A 24,592-nucleotide genomic window follows, 5' to 3' on the forward strand; every position below is an offset into this window, starting at 1 on the left:
TCAATGCATCAGTTTGCATTTACTCATTTAAAAAAAATTGAAAAACATTAAAGATCTGCTGGAATTGCAGATATCATACACTTGCAAACCTGTATTCATTCCCTACCCTCCATAGATATTTTATGCACCCTGAACACACACTACGCCATGGCAGGGGGTCGGACTAGATGATCTGCTCAAGTCCCTTCCGACCCTAGAAACTATGAAACTATGAAACTACACTCCAGTCATTGTTCACTATTGCATACGTAAGTTAAGTGATGCCTTTTTAAAATTATTCATTTCCAGGAAAAATAAGTTGCCAAGAAAAGTTAACAAAATATTCCTATTTATTTGCCAGCAGCTTTATTAATAGCTTGTAGCTAAGGTCAAAGACAGGAAATTCAAATTTCAGCATCAAGGAACAAATCTCAACTCTGACTTTATAATCTGAACCCTTGAGATAAGAGTATATCAGAAGTACAATAACTTCCGAAACTCAATACCCTATACTAAAAAAAGCCATTCTAGCTACCCCATAGAAAGTGCATCTAGCAGTCAGGAAAAAGCTAAAACAGAGAAGATAAGTTTTTGCAGAAATCCCAAGGGACTGACTCACAAAGAGGCAGACTATGCTGGAACAGGACTCAGACAGGAGGGAAGCAATTCCTCAAGAATCAGCCTCAGATCCAATCTTTTAAAAATATTCTCATTTATGCTCTTGGCACAAGACTCTCCTCTGGATCTTTGCACAGCCCTATTAAACATCTCCAAGGGTGGAGACTGCACCACCACTCTGGGTAACCTGTTCCAGTGCTGTACTACCCTCCTCATAAGAGAGTTTTTCCTAATATCCAACCTCAACTTCCCTTGCTGCAGCTTCAGCTTTGTGATGCTTGTGCAGTTTTTTTTCCCCACTGAGAACAGTCCAGCTCCATCCTCTTTGCAGCCCCCCTGCAGAGAGGTGAAGGCTGCTATTCAATCCCCCTCCATCTTTTCTTCTCCAGACTCAAATCAACCCATTTCCCTCAGCCTTTCCTCACAAGTCCTGTCCCCCAGCCCCTGAACCATTTGCACTGGACTCCACTAGAGTCTCTCCAATTTGTCTACAAATCCAATTGGTCTACAAAGCCACCCTACGATGCATCAGGCAAGACATTTCTTTAACATACAAAGCAGTCGTGAGGCTCTAACGGGAACACTGGGCACAGTTTTCCTCCACTTGTTAAACAAAGATGGATTCAGATAGGATGAGAAACAGAAAAGAGCTGTAAGTAGGGAACTGCCTAAATCAGTGAGATAAAGGGTTTTTCATGGCCTGCTCATGGCAGGCGGAGCTTATTTCATAGTGGCTCCGCCCTTCGGCACTGGTTGGCAGAGAGGCCCCGGGGGGGAGGATGGACAAGGGGGCATCCGTCATCTTGTCTGCTACCCCTTCGTGCTGCCCCACCAACCAGCACCTTCCTCTCCCCCAGCAGCAAGGATTGCTGGCTCCCACTAGGGAGCCAGTGTTTTATTGTTCAGTTTTTTTGTTGTTGTTGATTTTGCAAATTTTGCAGACAAATTCCAGATTTTGCAGTTTCCGCGAAACCTCAAATTAAATAGGTCCCTAGCTGTGAAGATGCAAAAGAGAATGGAGAGTCTCTTACATGACAAGACTAGAAGAGGCAGGCTTGCTGAGTCTAGCAAAATGAAGGCTGAGATACAGCTATGCTCTAAATACCTTGGGGCAAACACAAGGGAGCAAGAAGTGTGATTTAAGGTAAAGGGCACAGCTGGCAGAAAAGCACATGGCACAATTGGCCAGGAATAAGTTCAGGCTGGAAAAACCTTTCAACAGCTGTCCTGGAGGCAAACCACCCAAACAGATTTAAGATGAAGCTTAACAAGTTTATGAACAGATTTCGGTGACGTGGCTGCACGTAATACGAGACTGACCTTGATCAATCCCAGAGGTCCCTTCCACTCCTAAGCTCTAAACCCAGGGGCCCGCCATCTGAGGGCAGTGCACTAACAGATTTGATGGCTTTCAGATCTGGTAAACACAACACGGGTAGTCGCCCTCTATTTAGTAAATGAGATAGGGTCCTCAGAGCTGTTTAGAGCAGCGTTTCTCAACCCATGGGTCACGACCCAAATGTGGGTCACAAAAACATTTCCAAGGGTCGCAAGCTGCAGTAGGGCAGAGGGGTAGTGGGAAGGCACCTGCCCCTTCTAGCAGGGGGAGGGGGATGAGGGGAGTTGCATGGCTGGGCTGGTGGCACCACAGCCGGTGCCCGTGCTTGCAAGGGTGCAGCGACCGGAAGTCGCTGCTCAGCAGGCAGGAAGTGCCACAACGAAGCTGCCTGGAGTGGCGCGGCAGCCCGAGCAGGACAGGCACATCTGGGGCCCCTCTGGCAGGGCTGGGTGGGGCAGGGGGCTGCGGATCGGGAGTGAGGGACACTAGCATGGCCCGGGGAGGCAGGGGACTGGGGGTAAGGCACTGGCAGAACCAGTAGGGATGTGGGTTGGGACAGACATCTTTGCAAATGGGGCCCAATAGGAAAAAGGGTGAAAACCACTGGTTTAGAGGAACTTTCTGTTTTTCCCTCCCCCAGTCAGCAGCTCTTTGCAGAAGCGTTCCTTTTTATGGTGGTAAAAAACACCTCACCTGAGCCCCCAAACAAAACAGGCTGAGCCTGTGCAACAATAGATATAGATGTTATTGGCAAAAAAAACTGCAGAAGTTCTGGGTTAAATGAACATTTTTTAAAACCTTTTAACTCTGCTTAGCTTGAAATACCCAAGGAGCTCACAGGCAACACGAGAGCTGCAGATCATGAGGAATTAGCTATAAGTCCCCGCAGGCAAATTCACATTTAAGCATATATATTAGAGAGGAAGGGGAGATGCTTTCTGCCTTAGAGAGGCCTCACTCACTCCATTGACCTAAAAGCCTGAGTTTTGTTACTTTCTAACGTTTAATTTCATAAAACAATTCTAATCACTTGAACCCAGATTCCTCTGGAAGTGTTGGGTATATCCGTGTCAATATATATTGATTTCCAAGCTTTAAGAAGATCATAATGACACTGAATACAAATACATAATGATTGTTCTATAGGCAAATTTACATCCATCCTACAATAAGATCATTAATCTAATGAAAATATATCAAGAAAAATGTGTTGAAACTGACAACAATACTATACCTAGTCATTAATCTTGACCATATAACATTACGAGAGGCAAAAGAGCTATTAAGATAAAGACTGTGTTAAATCACTCTACAAATGGAACCTATTGATCTCCTATAAAATAGTTTATTGGCAAAACAGTTTAAAAGCATTATCCAAAAACTTTACAACACTTTATTTAGCATGTAGTATACCCACAGTCATAGGTATGAGTTTAATTAAGACTCAAGAATAAAAGATATATGAAAAAAACATGAGTTTCTCTCTGTGTCTTTGGTAGAACAGGCAGGCTGTTGAAATGTAGTATACCAGGAACATGTACCTCCAGAAATAACAGTGCCAAGGAAAATCTTTTTAGCAATTGCCACTGACATTGCAAGGAAGATTTTCAGGTTCAGGCATTCAGTTATACACTCAATCTAGAGAAGATGCAGCTGCCTACACCAGTTCTTGTGCGGACCACCTGCAATATCAGCCATTTGCTGTAGTAGAAATGTGCACATATGCACTAAGGACAGACATTCAAAAGTCCAAGCCTGAATTGATTCACTCTTTGCAGGTTAGCCTAACCTGCAGAGATTGAACTGACTTGCAAGTGGACAGACATCCACTTTTCACTCCAGAAATGCAGGCACATGCCTGCAGTGGTTCAGGCCAGAAGCCCCAGGGCGCTGAAGAAGCCCTCCCTTCCCTTCCACAGGGAAGCTGGGTTGCGGAGGACGGGGAGAGGGCATGGCCAGGCCTGAATAAGACTGAAGAGGGTTTTAAACCCCAACCCTGGCCTGCAAAGGTTCAGAAGATGGGGGAACAGGGGACAAGGAAGAGAGGAAGAGCCCTGCCTGCCACAGCAGGTCCCTGACAGCTGGGAGCAATATGGGCGCACAGCTCCATTGCCCAGCCCCAGATGAGGACTCTTCCCGCTCCTCCTTCCTCTTGCCCTCCGCCACGGGGTGGGGAGGAGGGCTCTGTGCAGTGCTGCACAGCCCAGCCCAGCCCAGGCTGGGCACAGGGAGAGGCTGTTACTGAGCCACAGCTGCTGGGGATGGCCCTGGCCCCACAGCTCAGGCTGGTTCCACTCAGCCCCTTCCTCCATCCCTGCTGGCTGCATTGGGGGGGGAGGGGAGGGGGAAAGGAGGGAAGAATTAACCCCCTCCCTGCCCACTTTGCCTTAACTGGGCCATGCCACGACATCTGGCCATGTCCCCAACCCTGCTTGGGATAGAGAGCAGAGGGGTGGTGCCCTGCCAAGGGCTGCAAAGCATGCTGGGATGCCGGAGGACTCTGGTTTAACTTGAACTAGGAAGAGGTCTGGGACAAATGCATAAACTGGTTTGACCCAAATCATTTAAGTCCAATATTGCATTCATCCAGGTTTATCTTAAACCAGTTTCGGCCATTTTGAAACCAGTTTATGTACACTGAACTTATGTTCTGTTACAGGTTTAAACCAGTTTCTGATCACTTAAACCTGTTTGTGTAACTCATGTCCCTAGCCTTAGAGACAAAAATGGAAGGAAGATTACTCTGGCCTCTACTTCCTTGGTCAATGGAAAGACCCAAACACAAGTATAAAGGGGCTGAACTTTAGGCTTTTTTTATATGCTATTTTACTTTAATGAGCACTCCGTTTACTGTTACTGATATCTAGCAGTTTAAATTCAAATATAATTTTATTGAATGATTTTCCTTCTTTCACAGCAGTGCTGATAACCACAGGAAAAGCTAGGCCTCTGGGAGGTTTCAAGTGAGGACACAAATAACCACTAGCTGCCGTTGAAAGCCTTAACCAAAATGTCTCTGTATTACTGTCACCACCAGGGAAAGAAAAGTACACGCTCCCAGGCAGACTGTTAGTCTCCGTTAATATGCGTTGCCAAATCAGCCCAGGATGCCGTGTGGGGCTAGCACGAAGCAGGATTAAATTTCCCAAGGAAGCAGCATGGCCATTGTTTCGTCACTGTTCATGTGACAAGAGATGGCAAATCCTACCGGGTCCTGGAGAGCAGATAGCACCTTGAAGGCAGCTGTCCTTCCCACCCGCTCTGGGTAGGGTAACAACTCATGCCATTCTGGAATAACGACCAGGATTTAGGAGCTAATCCAAACCTCCTCCTGAAGGTATGCACGTACATGCACACACAACTAGATGCTTGTACTAGAAGACTAAAGCAAATGTTTCTTGCATGTTGGGATGGTCTTTCATTCCCAAGGAGTTCTTTAAACCCCTTCCTGCCCCAATCCAAGGTGGAACTCCATTTCCCAAGTTAGCCAACCTTCCTCAAAACCCTCAAAATGGTGGAGAAGCAGGCCACCGTTCCCCAAGCATTCTTCTGTTAGCATGAGGCCAAAACAAGTCAGGTTGGGGGGGGGGGCAGAGTAGGGGGCACAAAGTCTCCCAGAATCCCCAGTACTCCCCCGCCTGCTTACATCTCCTCCTGTGGGCACCCTGAGCATTCAAGTACTATAGCGATAAGCATCATAGACAGGAAAAGAAACTAGTCTCCAGCCCTGCTGTGCCTTGTAGTATTTGGACAAAACTGAGGGTGAGTGCATAATTATAAGAAGAAAAGTGCAACATAGAAGACCTTGCAGCTTGCACTGCCATATGTATTAAGAATACAAAGGCATCTATTGAAGAAAAAAAGTCACTAGGTGCTTCCTGACCCTCTGAAAAGATACTTTTTTGACAAAGGAAAAGAAAAAGCAGGAGTGCTATCACATCAATGTGTGGTATCAATATGTGGGTACACACGGAGGCTTCATTTTTGCTAATAGTCTCTGTTCTCTGAGCAGACAATACCCACAAAATGACATCCCAGGTAAAGGGCCTGGCTCAAAAATCTTCATTACATGGTACAGACCAAATGCTTTCATAAGCGCACAAGTCTGTATATAAAATCCAAACAGCAGAGCAGTAGCCCAATGAATCTGATTTGAAAGCAATTTGCATTTACGCTGAAGTTAGCATCATGTTACAGGAAACATGTTTTAAAGGCTTCGCATCCGTCAAAAAATGTTAAATGAGACGAGTATATTTTGTCCAAAAATGCTATTAGCAAAAGCCGCCAGATAAGATGCTAATAACCATATTCATCTTCTAAAGAAGGCGTCAGGGGCTGCATTTTCCTGTTTACTCGAGTTTCCAGCGTTACAGATTATTCCGTTCTAGACACTGGGAAAACCCAATTACAGAAGAACGGAATCGTCTGTCAAATAACCCTAAGCAATTAAATCTCCTCTATATGTGATATATTGGCCTGGTCTTGTACATTTTATTGGGCAAAGTAATTGCATCCCAAACTAAAATACTGTCCACTTGATTAGGTAATTTTAACTAAGATCTTTAAAGTGCAACAAATAAAATATATCAGAAATAACTCCTTGTAATATAGAAAATTGCTTTTTCTTCACTAATTTAAGGAGGTGCTTAGCCAGAAAGAAGCATAGATGAACTCTGTTTTCCCAACATGAACGTACAGCTTCAAATACTTTTAAGGATTAATGTAGGTCTTTGTCAGCTCATCAATTAACCAGAACGGCCTTCACATAAAAGAATTACACACATGCACATTTTCACTCCCTCACTGCATGCAACTTTCTGGGACCTTCCAGCAAAAAAATCTTTAAAAAAGAAAAAATTCAAGCAACAGATCTAAGCAATTATATTACTGACTCCAGTAAGATAAGTTACTAAATGATAACCAAAAATGCAATTAACTAGTCTAAATTATGTTTCTCAACACTAGCTCGAACTGCTGGAAAGCAAGTGATAAGATTTCACATTTTAAATTAATGCAATCAAAAGAGTGAAGAAGTGAGAATTTAAAAGTGTTTAAATAAATATTCTAGCTTGAATTAATTTTCTGTTCTGAACACTACCTATAATAATGCCAACAAATCTTCTAGATGAGTGGCAGACTATAATAAATACATTTATTTGGGGAAATAAGAAACATAGATTCCAAAATCCCATCCTACAAAGACCTTGGCAAATGAGGAAACGGATGCTTCCAAACATTAAATATCATTATTTAGCCAGCCAATTTAGAAATTTGGTGTATTGGATAACACCAATTCACAGGACGCACTGGGTGAAGATAGAGCAAACATACCGTTCAACAGTCTGACTTAATATATTAGGATCGCTAAAGAAATCTTCCAGACCAAATTCAATATATAAATCACTCTTTTATGAGAACAATTAAAAAAAAAAAAAAGTATCTGTGTTATCCTAAGTTAAGCTCATACCCATCACCTTTAGCAGTACACATGGTACTGAATTTAATGCTAATAATTTATTAGGAAACTTTAATATCTGGGAACATATTGACATCATAAATTCTGGACGGTTATTCAATGATAATATACTGACATCTTTTGAAGAAACGCAACATTAAAATCTCCTCTTCTCAATACCTGCAACTTAAGACACTTTTCAAAACATTCCCAAAGAAAGGTCAACCTCTGTAGAAATTTGACAGAATTGGAGAAACTATTGGTCACACTTAGGAAACAACAGGCTTGTGCGTCTGTGTTACATAAAGCAATTTTAAATAAGCACTCAGAAGAAAAAACAAAGTTTATGGCAAAGTGGGTAGTTGACATTGGGCGCATCTATACGCTGCTGTACAGCAGTGTTGCTATGGCACCATGCTTTACTACTTCCTTTTGTAAGTACTACAGCATGGTGCAATATGGGCAGTTACTGTGCCGCGTGTGCGGCGCACGGTTAAATTTTGCTGCTATGTCACCGTAGCGGCACGTTGTAACCAGGGAGTGTGCTGCTATGGCAACAGAGTTGGCGACCATGTGTAGACCCATGTGATCTCTACATCGCTGTAGTGCACCATATGGTGACATAGCGCCTCGTTATGTAGCCCTAGGGCGATGGGTAGATGTGCCCATTGAATCAGAAATTAGTGCTGAAGAATGGGAGACTCATCTGAAACCATGGTCCTCACGTGTTCTTCTGCAGGATTGTAAAAGAAAAATATTTTTTAATGTCCTATATCTGTGGTATCTCACCTCACTTCACATTAAATGCATTTATGGTACAGGATGGGGAAATGCCAGAAGGAGCACGGTCTGTCAGAAAGATCCTACCACACATGTGGTGGTCGTGGCCCAGAATCAAACCATTTTGGAAGAAAGCTGGAGATATTGAGAGTGAAATAACAATGAGGGATTATCTGACAACTGGCATCCTCTTCTGAGAACTCTGCAATATATAAGGATCATAAGGAATTAATCACTCATTCTCTAATGACTGCTAAAATTAGTTTCAGAGGCCTGGAAGAGAAAAATGACACCCCTAAAATCACTAAGTGGTTCCAAAAGTTTGGGAAGGTTTAAGCAATGGGAAAATTGTCCCATCAACTCAATGTTTTACATGGGAGAAGGAAAATCATATTTATGAATTGGATGGAAATTTTTGGAATCTGCTGTTAAAAAGAAGAAGAATCTTCTCCTGCCTCCAAACCAGAAAGCTGAAGAAACTTTGAGTATTAAGGAAAGTGCAAGTTCTAAAAGGTTACACTGAGGAATACATTTAAAATGTAAAAGCAGAGATGAGTAGAAGATAGTGAGATTGGTATTATACAGAGTTCAGCAGGAAGAGAGGTGGCAAATTATTAAATAGAGATGAAGAAACACAAAAGCTTAACATTGACTGAAACATAAAGGAACTGTCAGCGGTTGAAAGGAAAAGAAGAAAAGACCATTAGCCTGTGGACACAGACTTGAGTTAAGGGAGCACTGTTGACGGAAGTTAAAATATCTGTCTCCATATATATTTTAAGGCAGCGGGGGCCCACCTTTCTGATAGCACCACACCCTCCCCAAGTGCCACTCCCATCCCCTTTCCCCTGCCCAATCTGCTGCTCTGTTTTCTGCTCCCTGATTTACTTGCCACCGTGCTACCTGTCCCCTCCTCTGGTCTGCTGCATGCCATGTGTGCTACAGGTTGCACCCCCCACTCCCATTTTAGAGAATGGTACGTGTCTTTAAATGTTAAATTTATTATTTTCATAGTGGAATTAATTAATAAAGTTTTAAAAAATGCTTAAATACATCCAGCTGAGGAAGCATCTGCAGTTGGTCTGTCCTCTTCCTCAGTGTGATGAAGGGTGTTTGTACCCAAAAGCTTGCAAAGAAGAATTTTTCAAACTGTTTGAGTTGGTCTAATAAAAGATACTGGATTTGCCCAAAGAGCCTTGTCTGCCTATGTCCTTAGACCACCATGGCTACAACCTATACCCCTAAATACATCAACTTGTTTAGAAGCAAGTCCACATTACAGGAAGCTCTTTCCTTTCTTCCCACGACGGCTGCTGCCATCCTGAACAGAACAAGAAGGGGAAATTCATTTTAGATGCATACACACAGGTTATTTCTAAACCTACATTCTCAAGCTGACAGCTTTATCTCAAGGCACCTAAAGACTTAAACCCAATGTGCTTCAAAGATCTAGGCACAGATGTAAACAAAATCTACTCCGCGCATTTTACATCATTAAAACTAATTAGATGTGAATGACTTGCCAGAAGGCTAGGCAGTGCCAATTGCAAAAATCTCTTGCTATCTGTGTACCAACAAGTACAGCTGCAATTTGTGGAAATGTGGAGAAAAAAAACTGTTTGAGCTGAAGCATGGCTCAAAACGAAACTTCAGCCACAGGCTGCTTCAATCAGACACTAAACCCCCAATGACAGATGAAAGCATGCAGAGAACCAAGCTGCACCACGATAAATCTCCACTGTATCCTGCCTCCTTCCCACCTGGACCAGAATATATTTGGAAATTAACACCCTTCTAGCCAAGAGGTTCACTGCCAGGTGGAAATATGAACTTCCAGGAGAAATGGGGACACAGAGCCAGTGGCAGGCAAACAGAGCTGCTGCAACAATTGTTAACTGCGTTTTCTGATGTGCGTGTTGGCTTTCAAGCAGGTGACGGCACCAACAGGCTACTGCTAATCCGAGGGTAACTCCATCTCCTGATTAACACCTGAAAGAAATGCTCTTCGTTAGAGATCTGCGCACACCCCACCCTATCAACTGAGAAGAGAATAATCTGCCTGCTGGCAACTCCAGAAAGAACAGGGAGAAAACAGCTATGCTGCCAAGGGAAAAGACAAGTAGAACAAAAGAAGCCTTCCCGTTCTTTCCCAAACACATCACTAAAAAAAAATTAAAAAAAGGAATATTTTTTTCAGGTTTCTCCATTATTTTGTCAACAGTTACTATGCTGACAGGATTTATTTTCCCTTGTATTTTTAAGATTGACCCTGAATTGCCTGCAGCACCTACAGCCAAAAACGCACTGCAGGACACAGAAGAATAAGTTTTTTCCTTATCCCCATTTGACCACAATGTTATTTCCATTCTTTGATTTGGACGGGCCTAACACTTTCACAGAAATGGTGGAGCTCAGGACAGAAGAAAGGACTGAAACAGGCAATGATCACTTTAGTGGCATATATAACATGCCCGAGACGGTTCTCAGCATTAAAGGGAGCAAGAGGGCTACAAGACAATCCGGCAAGATTTGGGCTTTGCTCAGTTTCCCCAACTGTTACTTGGCATATACTTCTGCAGAAGTAAGGAATAGCCAGCAATTACATGGTTTAACTCCCACTTTAGGGGCACTTCTCTACTCTAGAACAAAAAAAATATTTTTATATGCATCCAGAAGTGGGTAACAGGTACACACTGATGTAGGTGCACAAATATCAGGTGGGTGGCAAATTGGCTATGGGGTCGCACCCAGAGAGCGGTGAAAGACAAGTTGATATTGACCTGGAAAGATGCGGGCAGTGGAGTCCCATAAGGCTCGGTCCTTGGACCAGTGTTGTTTAAGGTCTTCATCAGTGACTTGGACAAGGGCGTAGAGAGCACCCTGTTCAAGTCTGCAGATGATACCACATTATGGGGTACAGGTAAACACACCAGAGGGTAAGGAACGGATCCAGGTGGATCTGGACAGGTTGGAAAGGTGGGTAGAACAGAATAGGATGCAGTTCAACAAGGACAAGTGCAAAGTGCTGCACCTCAGCAAAAAACCTCACCAACATACTTACAAGCTGGGGGATGACCTTCTCAGCAGCAAAAAGGGATCTTGGAGTCATAGTTGACTTCAAGATAAACACGAGTCGTCAGTGTGATGAAGTGATCAACAAAGCTAACCGCACTTTATCATGCGTTAGCAGGTGCATGACAAACAAGTCCAGGGAGGTGATGCTTCCCCTCTATGCGCAGACCGCAGCTGGAGTACTGCATCCAGTTTTGGGCCCTGCACTTCAAGAGGGATGTGCACAACCTTGAGAGGGCTCAGAGGAGGCCACTTGTACGGTTAGGGGCCTGCAGGCAAGGTCCTACAAGGAGAGACTGAGGGACCTGGATCTCTTCAGCCTTCACAAGAGAAGGCCGAAAGGTGATCTTGTGGCTGCCTACAAATCCATCAGGGGAGGGCAGCAGGGAATCAGAGCTGCTCTATTTACTAGGGCACCCCCTGGAGTAACTAGGAACAATGGCCACAAACTGAAGGAGAGCAGATTTAGACTGGACATTAGAAAGACCTTCTTTACAGTAAGGGCGGCCAGAATCTGGAAGGGGCTCCAAGGGAGGTGGTGCTATCCCCTACCTTGGGGGTCTTCAAGAGGAGCCTGGACATGTACCTGGCTGGGTCGTCTGACCCCAGCGCTCTTTCTTGCCCGGGGCAGGGGGTCAGACTCAATGACCTACTGAGGTCCCTTCCGACCCAAACATTTATGACTATCAGAATATACAGTGGGATGTGAAAAACACCCCAACCCACACAAGGATATCGGTTGTAGTAGTGTTGATCTAAGGATACAGGCAGCCAAGGTTCTTTGGGTAAATCTGATATCTTTTATTAGACCAACTCAAATATTTGGAAAAATTCTTCTTTGCAAGCTTTTGGGTATAAATACCCTTCCTTCCTCAGCCTGATAAAGGGTATTTATACCCAAAAGCTTGCAAAGCAGAATTTTTTTCCAAGCATTCGAGCTAATCTAATAAAAGATATCAGATTTACCCAAAGAACCTTGTCTCCCCAACCCACACAGGTACTTCAGGTTTTGTACATATGACACTGAAAAATCATTTGCACATTTGGCCTTTAGCTGCGTCTCAGGGGATTTTAGAAGATGGAATATTGTATTAGACAAAAATATTGCCTTGTAAGCCAAGTTCAGTACAAAGTTGATAGTCATTTCTTCTTGGTGCTTTCAACATTTAAGATTTCAAAGCCTACAAAAAATAAATAAATAAATAAATAAGGATCCTTTGATTGCTAGAAAAGGCCAAGAAATGCTTATGAATTGGGGGAGGGTGGTGCTTTTATTTGTATTCCAGATATCTTCCAAGGCCTGTACCAACATGAGAGTTTAAATTCTAATATCATTAATTTCCTGCATGTCATACATACTTAAAGTATAATTTATGAGGCCTATCATTTGTGTAACAGTTTAAAAGCACATTTAGTTACTTGCAATAAAGTAGGCACACATCAAAACAGCCTTTAAAGTTGCTTCTGTGAAGTGTTCAAAGAGAAATCCTGACTTGTGCATTAGGGTATTAAAATGTGATGATGTGGCACTTGTCCAGCAGCTGAAGGAATGCATGCTTGGACACTGCCCCTGACAGGCGGCCAGGCTCACCACCACTGGGAAGGAGCTGAACACAGTACACAAAATAAAAAATGTGAATTTGTTTTTGTGGAAATTTCCAAGCTGCTCCTTCTGGAAAAAAACAAACACTGCAGGCGCCGCGCTCGGCAAAGGAGTTCTGGAGAAATCATTCTTGACTCTACCCTTAATATGATATAGCACTGGCAGGGTCGATTAAAAAAATAAATAAATAAATAAATAAATAAATAAATAAATAATAATAATAATAATAATAATAATAATGATTTTTTTTTTAATAAAAATTTTTTTTTAAAAGTTAAATCAGATTTTTTTTTATATTTAATTGTATTTTTTGTTAAGATGCTTTTTACAAAAACCTCTATATAGTTTTAATTTAGGATATGTTAAAGCACAAAGATATCATCATGGAATAAGGATTATAACTTCTAATGATATAATATTTGAGACAATATATTCATGTAACCTTTTTAGAAGAGTTTTATAAATAGGTCACAACAGGCCATGGACTATATTAGGGGCCCAATCTCATGGGGTTCCCAGAGGCTTCTCTATAGATTAGTCAAGATTAAAGAAAATCCAATGGGACTCGGTGCTCAGTCTAGAAGTTCCCATTTAGCATCAATGTGATGCTTAGTTTCAGTTCTCAAACTATGGATTGGTGTCTCCAGAGATCACAGCCTTGTTAACAGCAATATATGGAGATGAGAGAGAACAGACCTGATTACCTACCCATCCGCTCACTTGTCTCAATGCAAGTTTGTGTACACACAATCAAGCCCTTACCTCTCTCTAAAAGTACAAAAGTTTCAAGAAGTCAAATGAATAAAAGATAACAAACAACAAGAATGCACTTTTTGTAGAAAATGAGGCTTCCTGACCAGTAGCTTAAATTGATTTGATTTAAATCAAATCCACCCTGAGCAGTGGTTTGCAACTTGCAACATGGACTCCTGAGGGTCCACCGACTATGTCTACAAGGTCCACAAAAGAAGACTATGATCAATCAAAAATATGCAAGTGTGGGTATTCACAATTCAAAGGGGTCCTTACCTCCATTCAAAAAAAATTAAGGCGTCCACAATGAAAAAGGTTGAAAACCACTGTAATACAACATTACCTAATCTAAGAAAGAGAGCTCACATAGGAAGTCCTAGCAAGGAGAAGGAGAAAGGGGATGTTCTGTGAAGAAAAGTTAAGGACAGTCTATCCCAGGAAGAAGTCTCAGGTAGGAGCAAGGAAGCCTAAAATAAAAGTAAGGGGTCAGTCCTGGGGCCAATTTTGTTCAATATCTTCATTAACAACCTGGAACATGGGATGGAGCGCACCTGCAGCAAGCTGGCAGATGACACACCAAGCCAGAGGGAGTAGTAGGTATGCTGGAGGGTAGGGCTAGGATTCAAAGAGACCTCAACCCATTGCAGGATTGGGCCAAAAGGAATCTCATGAGGTTCAACAAGGGCAAATGCAAAGTCCTGTGCTTAGGATAGAGTAATCCCATGCACTGGTGCAGGCTGGGGCTCATGGGCTGGGCAGCAGCTCTGCAGAAAAGGATCTGGAGGTGACAGAGGACAAGAGGCTGAACATGAGCCAGCAGCTCCATCCTGGGCTGCATCGGTAAGAGTGTTACCAGCAGATCAAGGAAAATAATAATTCCCCTCTCTTCTGCATTGAGGAGGCCACATCTGGAGTCCTGTGTCCAGCTGTGACCTCCCCACTATAGAACAGATGTGGACTAGTTAGAAAGCATCCAGCAGAGGGCAACAAAAATGGTTGGGGGACATGACCGGTGAGGAGAGGCTGAGAGAAATGGGTTTACATAGTCTGTAGAAGAAAAGCCCGAGGGGGATTGAATAGCAGCCTTCACCTCTCTGCAGGGGGGCTGCAAAGAGGATGGAGCTGGACCGTGCTCAGTGGGGACAGATGACTGCACAAGGAGCAATGGGCTCAAGCTGCAGCAAGGGAAGTTGAGGTTGGATACTGAGAAAAACCCTCTCATTAGGAGGGTGGTGAAGCACTGGAACAGGTTACCCAGAGAGGTGGTGCAATCTCCATTCTTGGAGGTTTTTAAAGACCCGGCTAGACAAAGCCTTGGTTGGGAAGATGTAGTTGGGGCTAGTCCTACTTTGAGCAGGGGGTTGACTAGATGTGACCTCCTGAGGTCCTTTCCAACCCTCATTTTCTGTGAATCATGGTATTTAATTGAACAATATGCATCTCAAGTGAGGGAAACAGGACACATTGGCAGGGAGGTCTAAAACTGGACTGAACTGTTCTCCCCTAACCAGGATGCCATACTGAAGTTCACAGGGAACAAGGAGGTGGAAGCAAACATGAGCTGTCCTGGGTCAGACCAGGGTCCATCTCGCCCATTGAACAGGGCATATCTAGAATGCCCTATCCCCTGACCACTACCTGCCCTAGTATCCATGAGCGTCGCAAGTACAATGTTGGACGCTTTTACATCAAAGCTAGTGATGTTCCTTTCTTGTTCGAACTAGACGAGACTGTCCTAAAAAGACTCTTGTTTCAGAGGCTGCTGGATCAGATCGAGTGCGACTTGGAAGCTCAAGCAGAAATAAAAAGAAAACCAAAGAAATCAAAACATATTGATACAGAGAGTGTACATTCGGGAGGATTGGGGTGGGGGACAGGAGATATTCATGCACCACCTGCTTTCAGGTAGCTTGATCACGACTGTTGTTGAAGTTCAGACGCGCACCATTCATGGCAGCTGGACCAAACTGCTTCCTAGGACTCTGCCCAAGGTAAAGACAGACAAACAGAGGCTCTGTTTCTATTAGGCATCATTAAAGCAGCACGAGACACCAGCTCCAACCTGGCCAAGAAAGAAGGTTAAATTGATGAGTAGCTCTGGAACTGCTAACAGAGGCTGCTAAAAGGGAGAGAACTTTTACCACCAACGGAGACTAGTTGTCTCCAATTCAGTTGGGTTAGGAGATGGCAGACTGGTCAGACAGGGAGGATGCTACAGAAAAGAAAGATGAAAAAAGACCAAACCAAAGATCCTGAGACTTATCTGGCTACTCAAAATCCCCTAAATCCAGTCTGCTGGAAAGGACATACCCAAATGGGTTACACCAACACAGTCGGCTATCCCCAGAGCCCTCCATTAAAGGTGCCATACTGGAAATACTGCTGCAATACTCTAACTAACGTGCTAGCAAGTGAAAACCAAGCAAAACTACTACAAACAGGTGCCAACCATTTTAGAAAAAAAAAAGTCCACCTTAAAGTATTTGTCTTTACACACACACTCTCACTCATTTACTTTTAAAGCAGGAACACATCTCTTACACATGTGCACAAAACACTGTACTCTTGCCATGACTATTACACAAGACCACAACATGGGACCAACAGATCTGAGAACTGCTGAATTCCATGATATAGAGTTTAAATTTTTTTTTTTTTTTTTAATAAAATAAAATCTTTGAGAGGGGTAAGATGGTGGTGCAAGAAAATAAAACCAAGCAACACCACACGGACAACCTTACAGGTATTTTCATAGCCTCCTGCTTCTCTGTAGTCAAGCACGCACACTCAAAAAAAGGGAGAGAAACGTTAAAACTCTTTTAACAACACCTCGTGATCTAATTTCTTATTAATGCTTCAGGGTTCCTCTTTGACTACAAATCCATTATTGCTCATTCCCTATTCACATTCAGTCTCCTTGAAGTCCTATCAATATTCCTTTCCACTGCAACACACCAAAAAGCACTGGCCAGAATCAAGACCGGATTGTGCTAAAACATTAAAGCATATGGACATTTGCCCCAGAGACCTAAACTTGGCCTTCTTAAGAGCCTTAAATATGGGATAACAAAATCATCCTTGCACTTGTGGAATATTTTGGGCAGAAAACATCTTTCACTTCAAGTCAACAACCCATTCTTCACTGCTGCTGCACACTGGCAGAGAATTTATCAATATACCCAGGTCTTTCCCCTTCACCATATTAACTGATTCAATGTCATTTAAAATATATTAAATACTGCAATATAACAGACTTGAACAACTGAATAATTCATGAAGGGAAAAAAAGGGTCTTTACACAAAGCTAAGGCATTTTACAAACATCATTCATTCCCTTTTTCCCCTCCATGGGAGGATTTTTTTTTTTAAGCCAATACTGAATTTGGGGCAATTAATGTCTGATACAGTTCTACCTACAGCAAAATAATCTTTAGCAGCTCCTTCACACTACTCTTCTATACCATCCATCACTTAGAAAGAAACAGGCCCAAGACAGGAGTCTATGAATAACTCTGCCTTTTCTCCAGGATTCAATCTAGACTGCTTCTAAATATGTATAATGCCTAGGCTACATTAACACATTAAAGCTTTGCAGATTGCCATCAGTGCTTTTGCAGCTTAATTTCATCTATCCCTCACAATTCAGATCTGCAAGCACTTTCATACTAAAAAAAAAATTATTCCAATTTAAATATAAAACTCCTGGTGCCTGCATAAGCAGATTGTTTAAGAGGATATCTATTTAAAACCTGGCAGCAAAACTTTATTTCCCCACAAAATAGGAGTACTCTCTCAAATTCTATTGCCTCCTAGTTAATAAAAAAAAAAAAAAAGGCAAGCACATTCTACACGCAGTTAAGTTTGCAAGGGTTTGAGGACTGCGATTAGTTTGACAAATCATTTTTCTTCTGCAAGTCAGAAGCAGACTTAGTAGAGAATTTCAGAAAGTGATGATGTTGAGCACTTCGGGAACGGGTACAAAACTGAAAAGGATCTGCTGCCTTCCTCTGCTCATTAGGAACTGCCGAAGATAGGACAATACGACACAAAATGGATGCTTTTTTTTTTTTTTTTTTTTTTTTTTTTTTTTTAATACAAATACAGCGACTGCGACTTTGGAAGATATTCGTCTCTCCACTGAAATGTGCTTTGTTGCCATCTTAATTAAGGAGTGGAATTACTAAGTCATATACTATTTTCTGTTCATCTCCAAATACAAAAATAAGATGTTTTAAACTCCCTCTCTCATCTGACAGTCCTGCAGCACAAAGTAATTCAAAATGACAGATCACGTACACCAGTATAGACTGCCAACACGTTAACTTCTCTTCAGGTTTCTGAGACTCAGAAGAAGCTCCTTAAACCAAATCAAACCATGGCATGGAGTTTAATTATAAAAAAAAAAAGGAAGATTTGATAAAATAGTTAACAACATAAAAAGGGCACTGTAAGTTACTTTAATCTTCTGTGCAAAAATTATTCCTTTAATCAACACAAGACATTTTGAAATTACTTTGTTGGAACAGTAGTTCCAATACTGCTTTTATCTTCCAGCCAGAACATGCCAGAGACATGCACTGGGAATTCAAGACAGGGTTTGCTAGTCTTTAATTTTGGTTTTCCTCCTTTGCAATTTGGTTTTCTAAAATTACATGTGGCCAGCAATACCACACACTAATACCAACATGGTTTAAATGCAAATCCCACCAAAAGAAAGACTTTCAACTTTTCAATGGCATATTAAAAATCCTTAACAAGTCAGGCTTCATTTGTTAAAAAGGTTATGTTAAAAACTATCTAAACATAAAGCCTCTGGGGAAAGGGTACTCAATTTCAAGTCTGCATATTTGTATATCATTTTTATATTGTCTATCATTTCAATTGTATATAATTTCCATGTTCCCTCTTGCATTGTCTTTCTGATAGGAATGATCACCATCCATTTTTTCAACCCAACGTGCAAGATAATAAAACCAACGCACAGCCCTGCAAAGAAAACCAAACTGGGCCAGACCTGCCCATGCGCAGATCCACTCTCAGACCCAGAACTGAAATGGGTTTCACACAAACACTCAATTAACACTTGAGCAATTTTGTTCTCCCACTATACCCAGGGTACTGCTTACCTGATCTCAAGTTTCATCAGCAACGATACCGAACTCTTACACCTCTAGAGGAAGGACATTACCACCGCTTCTCTCCCTCCCTCCATCCCTCGGTCGTTACTGAGCTTCCCAACCAGATGAAAAAAAATTGCTGATTCAGTTTCATGCATGAGAGACGTTCAACTAATAAGATAAAAACAACCAGCTCATCTCTGCCTGAACACACTATCATCACCCTGGGTTAGTCCTTGTGATAAGCAGCCTGCTTTCATTCCTCTGGGCAAACAGAATCTGGTTATCAACACATGACACCGTCTGTAAATACAGAGCCATATGCCTTTTGCAGCTGGAAGTTACTAAATTGAATGAGCATTAACCATTTAAATGTGGAGGGTTCTCTCCACATTTTAAATGCATTAAAGTCCAACTCTAATTAGGAGTTAAAAAACAAAAACAAAAAACCCCCACAAAATTAAACAGAAAGAGATGAGCGGAAGACAGGATTTCCCTCAAATAATCTTACCTTAATCAAATGAAGGTCTCCAAACTCTAATGCATCTCAGATTTCTAACTTTTCAAATATGGAGTAAGTTAGATGAGGCTAATCTTCCTTCCCAATTTCCTGGGGAAAAAAAAAAGGGGAAAAAAATTAAAGTGTTTAAGCACCTGCTGTTGCTTCTAGTTCTTAAATTTTTCTCTCTGTTAAAAATCCACTGCTTGCTCTTAAGGCAGCACTGCTGACGAATTTCAAGGCTCAGTTCTTGACATGCAGAATCACTGAAGGATCAAAAGCATAAATGTCACTTCCTCCAGGCAGCACATCAGCTGCAAAGAAGTCTAATCTGCTATCCCCACCGCAATCCTACCTAATTGAAGAGTAAATCCCGACATCTGCCTGGCGGTATCATAAAACGTAGGGCTTTCATTAACCATTTTTGAAGAATTCCACTTTAAACCCCATATTTAAAAGGATTCCGGTTTTAAATAAACCATTATCGAGTTCCAGTTGAGAAGCTGCATAAAAGGAATCGCCGTAACATGAAAAGCTAGCAAAAATAGGAGAGCGAGTCTAACCTTGAACGAACGCCGGCTGTCTGCACTTGGACTGCAGACATAACCCGAGCCCAGAAATTCTTCACTAAGTTTTAGGACCAAGTCTCAATTAAAGACGCTCCTCTGCAGTGCTTTTTTTTTTTTTTTTTGTAGTGGCTGTGCTGGTCTCAAAATACTGGCTGAGATTTTTTTTCCCTGTCTACTTTATTACTTTTGCATATTTGTATTTCAGTCCAACAGATGTAAGGTCAACAGAGCCCAGGGACAAGAGTGCTTGGAAAAATAATAAATGAGGGAAAAAATGAATATTGTGATGAAAGATTTCAAAATCCAGTGGCCTACACTTCCCTGGATGTTAGACCACTGTGTGCGTAATATCAGACATGTGATGTGCGTAAATCAAAGGGGAAAAAAATAGCTATATGAAAAAACATTAGAAGTGCGATTACTTCAACATTTCAGTTCAAGTTATTTTTAGTGTACTTCAAGCACCGTATCATTAACTCTTAGAGGAGGATTTGAAACAGCCCCAACCCCCACCCCCGACTTTGCGTAGCTGCATTCTCCTTTAGCTCCCAGCCTTGCCCGTGTACTCCTAGATTTACAAATTAACAACATATCTTCTGCTCATGTGCTTGCCTATGAGTGTTTTTATTTTAAAGAGGTTACCCTTTGCTACAAACAAACTGGCCTCCGTAAAATGAGGTCTCTTTGCTACAGGAAGACAGCAAATGCACCACCTACCACCCACCCAAAACCTGAATTTTCTTTTTCCGAAGCATTTACTGAAGTAGCCCAACAAGGTAAATTTAGTTCCAATACCCGTTAAAACTATGCCCAATACATCCCGAGCCTTGTGCCATTTCTTCACATAATCTCCTCACTGGAGGCTCAATTTAATAAACAAAGGCAGCTTTAATAATTCAAATCTTACTTTCAAAGACGCGATGCGCCTGTCAGAAGCTTTCTGCAATATAGTCAGTAAATTTCTTCAGTCTCTCCAAGGCTTTGCATACATTTAAGCCTGTGTCTTGCCTTTTGAATGCTGATAACTACAGTGTTTCTTTTCTCTCCTTTAAAGGATTAAACATAACCACACAGGCATTTTTATTAGTGCATCATGCACCATCAAATTGTCAGGTTTTTTTTCCAGGATTCTTCCCTTTTTTTTTTGAAAAATAATATATGTGGCATTCAAAAACATCTTTATAACAAAAAACGGGCATTTTCCCAGCATTTCATATTTATAAAATTGAAGCGAACAAAACCAAGGGGCAGCTTATGCAACTCAGCATGTCTTCTGATGGCCAATAGTTTAAAAACCAGGAAAAGAGCCCATACTGGCAACTCTTAAAAGATTATGGTGTGATCAGGTAGCACTCCAGAAAGCCTGGAAGAGTCTCCTTACTGAGTTTTGTACAAACTTTGTCTTCCTTCCCATGGCTCATGCAACATATTCAGGCTTCAGTGGCCAAGATTCCCTGGTTTGGCATACCCCGCAGAGAGAGAACAGATTTTGGATTTTTTGAACAGAGGGAGAACAGATTTTGGATGTAAAACCGCTTCCAGGGACTCTGCTGCAGGCAATCTAGTCTCAATTCAAGTGAAAAATCTGACTGCTTTGCCCACCTCGCTTCCATATCATCATTACACATGAACCAGTATAAATGATTGGAAACCAGTTCACATCTGTAACACAACAGAAGTTCAGTGCACATAAACTGCTTTCAAAATAGCTTAAACCGATTTCAGATCAACCTGGATGGATGTAGTATCAGACTGAACTGATTTGGGTTAAACTGATTTATTGAACTTCTGTCCCAGATTCCCGCCCAGATTCAAGTCAACTCACAGTCCCCCAGCATCCCAGGGTGCTTTGCACCTCCCCAGCAAACCCCTCCCCATCCCTTCAGGGTGGGCAGGCTAGCCCTGGCCCAAGCCGTCTGCTCCAGCAGAGCAGGGAGGCATGCTCTAGCACCCCCCGGCTTCTAGCCTGGGCCACTGCAGGCACGTGGCTGCATTTCTGGAATCAAAAGTGGATGTCTGTTCACTTGCTTATTGGTTCAATCTACACAGCTTAGACTAACCTGCAAAGATTGAATTGATTCAGCCTCAGGCTTTTTGACCGTCTGTACTTATCCCAAGAGTTTGAACTACGAATCACCATATGAGACACTGAATGGAAACGGAGCATGCTAATTGCTGTTTATGATTAAAAATGCGGGGTATATTTTTTGAAGAAGCAAATGTAGCACAGGTAGGCTTTGCTCTGCCAGCTTCAATAGGGGGAAGAAGGAATAACTCTGGAGCCAGTCAACAACCCTACAATCCACCATGGACCCTGAGCATATATATAGTTGAGCTGCTGACCTCTCCAAAGCCCATGCCACTGCATCTTCACTGCAACTGCTATCCATCCTAGTCAGATAAGAGGCCTACACAACAAGATTATTGTATGGGTCTCTCTCAAAAAGAAATCCTGAATCCAGTTACTTTAACAACTGCAATAACACATTTACTTTAATTTCACAACTGTCCTCAGCTTTGCCCTAAGGAGCTGAGCAATTTGGAAAGCCTAAGTGGGTCAGCGACCACCTCTCTCTCACACTTGGCAACTGGTAGGTGTAGAAAGCATCCAGACTACAGTACCAATCTGTCTACTGACCAGAAAAAGGGTTGCTTAAGCCAAGAGATCCAGCCAATGCCTCCATACCAGTGCCACAGCTCCAGCAAAAACAAAATTTCACAATTGGGTGCTGTTTCACCTACTTCAAAATGGCAATGGCCACCACCCTGAAAGAGTTTTTAGATTATTATACCAAGAGTAAACTGAGCCACAGACAGTCCCTTAAACTCCCAGAGGCACAGGAAAATAAAAAATATATACATTTCCCTGCCTTGATTGTGTTGGTTTAACATGAGAAAAAGACCTGTAATACACTGTTAAAGAATCAACTTGTAACCTAGCTGAGAGTGTAATATGCAGCTAACAAGGCTTCATATGTTGTAGCCACCGTCCTAAAGAGGCTATTCCAAAGTGGTAAGTTAAAGCAATTGAAAACGTACCTTTCTCGTCTCAAGACACACCATGATGAAGTATATAACATTTGGGACACTGGGTTTTTCCCTATTAAGGACAACAGGCTGAACACTTTAGCTTGATTTTTAAGTCAAGTCTCATTCATATAGCACCAAGAAAGCGGGTAAATTTTTATTGCAGTAGAAACCTGCTTTACAGACCTCCCATTCCACAACAGTACAAATGAGGAAATGAGATTATAGAGCACAATTTCCTTTTATGCATTTTAAAGGGACACCTGGACGTGGGGCGGCACGCTGAAATGGTGCGTGACACCAGAATACAATGAAAGGGCTTAGCAAGTTATAGCACAGCATTTGCAAGCAAACTGAAGAGACACACAAAGATGGCTCACAAATAAAATGGGAGTCTTGTTTTCCCTATTTCTACTGTAGTAAGCAGCTCTGTATCTTAAAAGGAAGCAAAAGCCCAGGCAAATTACTGTTTTACCATATAACATAGTCAACTTATTTTTAGTTTGGTGGGATTTTTTTTCTTGTAGCACTGCATAAGTTGTATACGTGAGAGTCATCTCAAAGCACTGTTTACCATGTCAGTTAGCATTCAAGCTTTGCAATTCTATACTATCATCATGCTAGAGAACTGGAGACTTCTTTAAAAGCACAATTTTTATTTTTGCGCTTTTCCCTCATAAGATGAAAAGTTGTCAATCTCACTTAACATCCGGGAGGTCTACTGTACTGGAGCTTTAACATTATGTTGATAAAAATCCAAAATGCTGTCACGGTCCTATTTAACCCTGAAAATCGAGAGAGTCTGCACATAAAGGCATTTCCCTTGAGACATGCGTGTCCCCACTCAGACAGAATTGTGCTTATTCATTACAATCAGCCAGGGGGGACTGGATAGAAAGGACCCCAGTAACAGATTGGAGATAGAAACATAAGTTGGCCAGTTTTTCCTGATAGACTATCTGGTCCTGGCTTGGAGAAAGAACAGCTGCGGGGCCTGAAACTGAACCCAAGGGACCACACACGAGGGACCAACAGATGCATTTTCCGTCTGTCTTTGCAAAACACTTCCAAGGTACATGCTAAACAGACCCCCAGGTGGATGAGATTCAAGAGGGAGGTCAGGAAGCTTCTGCACAATTCACAAAATCAAATGGCCAGAGGGCTATCATTCGGAGGCAACAACTGGCAAGGACCTGCCAACAGAGAGATGGGCTAAGTCTAGGGGCCAAAGAAAGACCTAAGGAAACGCATCATTACAAGACAGAACCAGAAGCCGCTGGTGTTGAGCTCAGCTCCCTTCACTCGGCTCGCTCCATTTTTCTCAGGGCAATGCTCATGAAAGCCAACCACATCTTTATGCTCCAGTGGTCCAGACCTGCTTATTGTTGAAATATTTTCTCTATGCTTACATCAGGCAGGACCCAAAAAAAGACAGCTGACATCTCCTGCTTCCATGGCAAAGAGATGCCGGACAACGCTGGCTCTCACCTAATAGACACAAGAGGATCATCCACAGGCGGGAGTCTAGGGATGGGAACTCCCTGGAGCAGGCCTCCTTGATTCATAAAAATTAGGCAGCCAGGGCATTTCCAGTTTGTCCCAGGAAGACGAACCTTGGCCGAGTGGCAAGAGAAAGGAACAACCATGAGCAGGGCAGAAGTAGTGATGGAAGTTGACTTGCAAATCCTTTTAGGCCAGGAGAGAGACTGCATCTTTTTACAGAGTGAAAAAAATTCAGCCAACTCCACAAGGACGCTCCTAAAGTTGGTGGATAAAGCGGC

General features: G+C 42.3%; 1 protein-coding gene across 2 annotated transcripts in view; it reads right to left on the bottom strand.

The window, feature by feature from the left end:
- GLCE (glucuronic acid epimerase) overlaps positions 1 to 20,175 on the bottom strand; it is a 73,431-nt gene extending 53,256 nt beyond the window's left edge. The window contains exons 1-2 of one of the 2 annotated variants that reach the window (XM_019503922.1): positions 19,779 to 20,175; positions 19,228 to 19,326 (exon numbers count right to left, since the gene is read on the bottom strand). Coding sequence is in view for 1 of the 2 variants with exons in the window: in XM_019503921.1 (XP_019359466.1) it covers positions 18,726 to 18,742 (17 nt within the window). In the remaining variant the exon portion in view is untranslated. Of the gene's footprint in view, positions 1 to 18,725; positions 18,898 to 19,227; positions 19,327 to 19,778 lie in introns of those variants that run through there. The other variant, XM_019503921.1, reaches the window with a different exon arrangement.
- Positions 20,176 to 24,592: the final 4,417 nt, after the last annotated feature.

The sequence above is a fragment of the Gavialis gangeticus genome, unplaced genomic scaffold (genome assembly GCF_001723915.1).
Source record: "Gavialis gangeticus isolate Ggan-Ray unplaced genomic scaffold, GavGan_comp1, whole genome shotgun sequence".
NCBI classification, from domain to species: domain Eukaryota; kingdom Metazoa; phylum Chordata; order Crocodylia; family Gavialidae; genus Gavialis; species Gavialis gangeticus.